The sequence below is a fragment of the Epinephelus moara genome, chromosome 9 (genome assembly GCF_006386435.1).
Source record: "Epinephelus moara isolate mb chromosome 9, YSFRI_EMoa_1.0, whole genome shotgun sequence".
NCBI lineage: Eukaryota > Metazoa > Chordata > Actinopteri > Perciformes > Serranidae > Epinephelus > Epinephelus moara.
In genome coordinates this window covers 7,601,675-7,609,054 of record NC_065514.1, presented here as the reverse complement: position 1 = coordinate 7,609,054, position 7,380 = coordinate 7,601,675, and the positions used below count along the sequence as shown (strand labels likewise).

The following is a 7,380-nucleotide window of genomic DNA, read 5'->3' as shown; positions in this document are numbered from 1 at the left end:
TTGTGGGGAAAATGTGTCCAGATAAAGACAAGTGTTTGTCTGTGAATGCTGCGAGTTATAGTGAAGCTGATTTGTGTACTTGTGTTTGACACTGTCTCTATTAAGCCATGTTTAATGTGTGTTTAATGTGTGTTTTGAATCAACTAGACTTTACAGCACTTCACAGAAACCCCACTGTGGACTAGTGGTTTAAAGGTGTAACTGCAGAGTGACACAGACACACCACCGCACAATTATAAACGCTCACAGGTGGCGTAGGCCATGTTGGTGGGCTACAGCATAAGCTCTGCATAGAGCTGACCCACAAGTATAAATCTGCCTTAATGGTGCTGACAGTATGAACAGTGCTAATGCCTGTTTCATGTTTCTTGCCGTCAGCGTGGTTTGGACAGTCACACAATTTATTAGATCTCGAAGTTTGCTGATTTAAAGTGCAACAGACTCCTCTTGTTCACTGCACATGACCTCTCTCTTTCTTTCTATGTATCTGTTTATGCACTCTCCTCAAGCAACCACGCTGATCCAGCAACTGTAGAATGTAAAATTCAGCTGTGAGTGCAGCCTTCGTGGGAAATCTTTGCCTTCACACATTCACATGCAAACACACTAACCTAGGAGCCGCACAATGTTTGGGTGGTCAAACTGAGCCATCAGTGCTGCCTCTCTCTGGAAGTCATTCTGCATGTCAGCTGAGGCTTCCTCCTTCAGCATCTTCACAGCCACCATCGTGAAGGACTCCATTGGCAGCAGGCCAGGTGCTCTGCAGCAAACAAATATATTAAAACACAGACATGTGCAGCTACGCTAGTCCTGTAGAAAAGAAGAGATTTAAGAGTTGCAGTTTGTGCCAAGAGCTTCTTAAGTAGCCTCCAGCATGTGCAGGGAAAACAGTCAAAAATATATAAATGCACAATGCTGGGAATTTTATTGTTGCGGGTTTTCTCGATTAATGCGTCCACCAGATTTCTGCAACCATGTGTTTTGTATGCGTCTTTTAAGTCTGCTAACAAGCAGTCTGGCAAAACAGCTCAGTTTTATTACTGGAGCGCTCTGTAAATGTCAGTCACTTGGAGAGGAACACACATATACATACACACACTTCCTGTGTTGGCTAACCAGAGGGGCAAGCTAAAGTCAACATGTTTTTTCTCAGTGTAGATTTATATATAGTTTACACACACACACACACATGGAAACACTCACTCACGAACACACAGATACATACACTTTGAGAAAGTACAGATTGAAGCCTATCTGGCAGGGGAGATATTCCTCAAGTCTATTTAGGTCTACATTACCAAATGCACGTGTTGCCTGTGTTTTCATATGACTTTTTATCTCTATTCTTGAGTGCATGTGTACAGGATATAGTCTGTATTTATATTTATATCTTGCCTGTTTCTGGTCATGCATGCAGGCATGAGTGTATGTGTGTGTCAAACAAGTTTCTCAGAGTCAGGATGTGGCTAAAAAGTGAAGACACCTTGGTCAGGAGGTGTTAAAGGGCCAAAGTTAAGGTTAAATAAGGTTTGTAGGTGAAGGTTGGGCATCTGGTTTTCATAGTTAAGATTACAGGTGTTGATTAAAGAATACACTACACCAGCGCCCTTACATGTATGCTCACACAAATGTGTGTGTATGAGAGTGTGTATTAGTTTCTCAGGGGTGTCCATGTACTGCGCCATTCCAGTTTTCATTAAGGGATTACCTGCTTGCCTGAAGGACGTCTCACAGATCTGCACGGCTACATGCAAGTGCTACTGTGAAAGTGCCATTAACTAGATCTCCACACACTGGCATTAAAGCTCTGCGTGGTGTCTGTGCAACATCACGGACAGAAGGTCAGAGTGGTCGATTGCAGTTTATGGCATAATGGATGATAAATGTGCTGCTGTATTGCAATTTTGCAACAGTCTAGTATCCAGAACACCAGAGCTTTAGCAATAAAAATGCCGAACATTTCATTCTCGACACAACTATTTCTGACGTTTTTCATGTGAACGACCAAATGCAACACTATCACTGTCTTCGAGACTGAAAATATGGGCCGTTATCCCTTGAGAGCGATGGGTGAAAATGAACAAATCTTTTTGGTGTCCTGTGTGTCAGCCTGTTGAACAATCGAGTGTAAAGGTAACTGGGACGTCTACTACTCGCCCCTCAAAGAACTACGGATTATGGACAGTGACATTTATGTGACATCATACTGACAGTGCTTAATTTGAGCCGGAACGTACTGGAACGCATACCAGGATCTTTTCAGAAAAGGCCCTGGTGCGTTCCGAACTAATTTGCATGGGTCTAGAACTTTTCACATTTAAAAACTACATACAGTATTGGCTGATGTCACTAGTGTTGCAGGGTGGAGTACCGTAGTACTATGGTGCCTCACGTACCACTACTGTGGGATAAGTTCAAAGTCCAATCGCAAGAGGGTGAGTGTCCATGCGCCGTCCAATAATGGCGCGCGCTGGCCACCTGGCACTCAATATGCTGCTGTAGTGGTTTGTTTTCCAGACATGAGAGTATCTTTGAGCAGTGAAAGTTATTTATTTCTTTTTACTTGTTGGCAGTGATTTGTTTTCCACAGAGCTCTACGTGCGAGCATTTTACTCGCATTTGCGACTAAAAATAGTTTTGTGCGAGCAAAATAAATCATTCAGCACGCTGTGCCAGTACAGATTTCAACCAGCAGCAGAAACGAAAGGCGAATCCTGCCGGTTGTGGGTTGAACGGGGGTCACAGACAGGAATACGGCGGTCAAATAGCCTACGGCGGCTCCGCGGCGCAAGATAACGGCTTACCGGCGACAGAGAAGTCCGACTCCAGGTCCAGTAGCCTAATTTCCTCTTTCGTTGGCGTCATGACTGCCCAGTAGTACCTGGACAACCGAGCCGTGGCGGCACACAGGTATGTGGCGTGTCAGAGGAGAAACGAGCCGTTCACATTTCTCTCTTTGTGGCAGGTAACGGTCCACAAACCTCACCGCACTTTAGGGACTGTTCTTTACTTATGAAGGGACTGTTCTTTACTTGTCAGGGGAGGAGGGTGGCTGGTTGATTCTTTATTTATTTTATTTTGATCCCCCCTATGTTCATCACTTATTGATGCTGTTTTTGAAGTAATGAATAAGTCAATAAGTAATTTATTCCATCATCATTGATGTATTATAGAACAGTGATTTATCTTTTTATAAATGACAAAAGGCACATCTGCCTCATTTTTGCAGTGGTATCCTGATACTACTCAGAACCGTGATACTTTCACTGGTATCGTACCGTGGGTCCCAATTTTGGTACCGTGACAACACTAGATGTCACAACCATTCCATTCGGAGTTGTGCAGTGAGGCGGCTCGGGTGCCCACTTTTGGGAGTGGGGGAACACTGCTCTCTCAGAGGCCAAAAGTGTTCCCCTACTTCTAATTTTACAAATTAAGCACTGCATACTGACCTTGTATATCCTACCTACACACTTCAGTCAACATGTAGAAGGTCAAGATGGAGTCAACATGAGTGCACTGGAGAGAAGTTCTGTGACAGTCAGTGCAGTGCTGCTCGCCCCAAAGGTGCATGTACACATGCCGCGTTTTTTGCACCATCAAATTCAATGTTTTCATTGTAGATGCGCTGCAGGTGCTCAATCGCCAGAGAGATGCCATTGTGGCCTGCACTCGTTCCCGAATGCTTTCCTGAGTGTTTAGGCCCTGATGACTGTGCTCTGAGTTAAACAGAGTTCAACTTTTGAAATGCAGCAGCACACACGGCATGGCATGTGACAAGGACCAACCAATCACAGCGGACGGATATCTTTGTCTTCTTCCATAAATACCAGTCTATTGAACTCAAGGTTCAATACATATCAATGTATCAACTCGAAGGAACTAATGCTGTGTCTGTTCCCTATATCTAAATTATATTGCATCCATCCACCCTCATGATTTGAAAAACTTTCATCACTAAATTTTATCTCTTCAGCTGCCATGAATTCTTGTGCAAAACATTTTAACGAGTCGCAATGGTTATTAGTCATGTATTTGCTTTCAGTGACTGAGCAATTAAATCTGGAATGTGTTTGGTTGATACTGCACAAGAGTCACTTATGGTGTTTTATTTTCTGCTGTGTCACAACTGAAATATACGGCCGCTGTCTGCATAAATAAGGAAACTACAAACTTCTCACAGACACCTCAAGCAGATGACATTTCAAAAATGCAACAACTTGATGACCCAGGTCTGGTATTTAGTCTGATTGAGTCGGATTAGTTTGAGACATTCGTGTCTTGCTGTGAGCAGCGTCAGCGCGGAGTGTAAATGACACCTGTAGCAGCTCCCCTTGTGACTTTGTGAATGACGCAGCAGTTCTCAAAATGAGCAGTGGCCTTGTTTAGCCACCCCCACCCCCCCTCTCAAATCCTGCCTCACCCCTTTCTCTTCCTCTGCCTGAGATATATCCGCCTCATCATGTTAGCCCCTGGCAGCGATTATGATGATGACATGGCAATATTTAATATCAGTCTGAGTAATGTAATATTGCAAACGAAAATCTCTTTTTGTCCCCCTCGTTTGGGGGTGGAAGGCTCTTCAACCTCTCCTACTCTCTTTGTATCTTTTCTTCTTATCTCCTTTTATTACTCAATTGGACAGACATAGGGTGAGATATAAAAATCCCTTTTCCCTCAGCTTCATCTCGCCCCTCACCTGGCTTGGAAAACCCGTCCGAAGGCTCCCTCTCCAATATCTCTAACATATTGGATATTATTTCGGGGATACTCCAAGGCCAGCAGCTTTGAGTTGAGCAGCAGAGGAACCCGCTGGTACATGGGGTTCGGGTGGAGGCGATCCAGCAGGAGCTCTGATGGAAGAGCACTTAGCGTTGGCGTCTCCATCGCTCTGCGGAGAGAAAGTGGGAGTGAGGAATCAAAAGGCGGACACAAGGATAAATATTGAACTGTGCATCTTTATCTGACCTCTTCCGGTTTCTCCACTGCTTCCTGCGTCTGCGGCAGGCCAGGATACTGATGGTGAGGAAGACTACAGCTGCAAGGGCAGACAGGATGACGATGATGACGGACATGGAGTAGGCTGGAGACGATACTGTGGTCGTGGGAGGGAGACGAGGAGTTTGACGAGGGCCTGGTAACTCTGTCCTCATCACTGGAAGACAAAGAAAATCCAACACGTTCTCACTTCGACCTCGTCACATATCGACGTTTGGTTATGGACCTTCCACGTCCAGATACGACGTGCAAGGTACCCTGGGTGTGTTGGTTGTTGACATTCTGGGACGCTGCTGAACAGCAATTGGCCACATATCATGCCGACTTTTTTCGTCAGTGTCTGATGCTGCAAGTGCCCGATTTCGACGACTTCGGAGTTAGACTGGGTTGAAAAATCATGGCTGTGAATATGCTACCCTGAACCTTGATCCTGAAACCTCCTCTTAACATTTAATGAAAACAGTCTCAATTATTGGTGGGCTAATCTACAGTCACATGCTAGCTGCTAACTGGCGAAACTGCATCCTATACTTTCTCTTCGCTGAATGTTTTTTTGATGACAGAGCCAGGACCTGGAACAGAAAATAGGAGACAAAGAAGACAGTACCTGATGCTAAGCCCATCTCCCCACACTGCGGCACAGCGCAGTACTCCCAGCGTATGTTGGGATTTGAGGTGTAACACCAGGGCTTGTCGCTGATTCCTCCCGGGTTCCTACAGTAGTTGTCTGAGTTCTTCAACTCTGGAATCACGTCTACAGACAAGCGGTGCTGGTGGGGAACCTACAGAGGGAGAGAAACATTGAGAAAATCTTTGACCAGAAGACCTTTTACTTTTCCTTGACCTTATAGTATCATGAATAAGTACAACTGGAAACAATGGGAACAAGAAGCCCTTCACTTCATGTCCAGTAAGACGTCTATCATTTCTCTTTCTTCTTCCTACAGTGGTAAGGGGAGTCCAGAGGTGTTTCTGGGCAAAGCATTATCTATTCTGTTCTATTGCTGAACCTGTGCACTGCGAGAGGGCATAGAGGAAACAGACTTGTCTTGAGGGATCAGTAAAATCTGATCAGTAAATTTCTTGCTGTATTTGTTTTCCTTGAATGCTCAAGAGTTGGTCCAGGCTGATTTTCTATGGGCAGTTTTTAACCATAGAAATAGAGTAACAGTAGAACACACATTCCCAGGATGGTGAGAGCAGCAGTTATGCGCACCTTTGCCATTGCAACCACTGTAGCAGGTTAAATTACATATAAACAAACCAACTTGCAGCAAGTAGCGAACTCACCAAGGTGAGGCTTGGCAGTAACAACCAAATGGGCAGTGGAGTAGTACGTTTTCAAGTAAGCAATGCATACTATTAAAATATGACTGTAACTGTTATTTCCCAGTTTCTGTTGTCGCCATTACTTGCATGTTTGTTGAGACATGATGTACTGTAGCTGCCTCTAAAGAATGAGGGAGAGCCACTGCTCAGTGGACAACTGAGAGGATGAAACACAGCGGGGATAAACAGAGCACAGATCAGCATATTTTCACAATTCATCTCAGTGAATTTAGGATTTATTTTGACCAAACCAGAGCTGGTGATTGCTGGAACAGTGGACCAACTGACAAAATGATTAACAAGAAGACCGTTTAGGGTGGAGGAGCCCCTCTGTGAAGAGTGTGCATGCTATGTTCTCTGTCAGCGTGGGTTTCCTCCAGGTACTCCGGCTTCCTCCCACAGTCCAAAGACATGCAGGTTAATTGGTGACTCTAAATTGGCCGTAGGTTTGAATCTGAACATTAATAGTTGCCTGTCTCTATGTGCCAGCCCTGTGGTAGTCTGGTGACCTGCCCAGGGATAAGCGGTTACGGAAAATGAATGAATGGATGTGTTTGAATGAAGTAAAAAATAATGAATAATACAACTTTTTTTTATCTTGCACCTTTCAAAACACAGTTACAAAGTGCTTCACAATAAACACATTTAAAAACATAGAGAGAATGAAATTAACTAAGCCAAACAGTCGGCATTAAGTAAAAACAGGATAACATAAACTAAAATGTCCTGAAACATACCGTAAAACTCGGAATATAAGTCACACTGGCATATAAGTCGCAGTCTATTTTTTAAGGTCTCAAACTATTTGTTAATAAAAACGTTATACAAGTTATTCCTACACTGTTTCCCTTTATTTTTAATTTGAAACACATTCAAAACACAATAACCTCTTAAGCAGCTTTGGTTACTTTTCAGATTGCAATTTTCCAAACAACCTCTTCAGGAAATAAAATTACGGTATAACAACATCGGTCAGCTTTGAAAATGTAATGTAAAAATAAATAAAATCCTATTGTCTGTCCTGTTTATTGCTTGGGCAGGCACTGTTATTTA

At 43.7% G+C, this 7,380-nt stretch overlaps 1 protein-coding gene across 1 annotated transcript in view; it reads right to left on the bottom strand.

Moving 5' to 3' along the window:
* musk (muscle, skeletal, receptor tyrosine kinase) overlaps positions 1–7,380 on the bottom strand; it is a 49,883-nt gene that overhangs the window by 9,692 nt on the left and 32,811 nt on the right. The window contains exons 13-16 of the mRNA XM_050052441.1: positions 5,606–5,780; positions 4,969–5,155; positions 4,700–4,891; positions 612–760 (exon numbers count right to left, since the gene is read on the bottom strand). Coding sequence (XP_049908398.1) covers positions 612–760; positions 4,700–4,891; positions 4,969–5,155; positions 5,606–5,780 — 703 coding nt within the window. The remainder of the gene's footprint in view (positions 1–611; positions 761–4,699; positions 4,892–4,968; positions 5,156–5,605; positions 5,781–7,380) is intronic.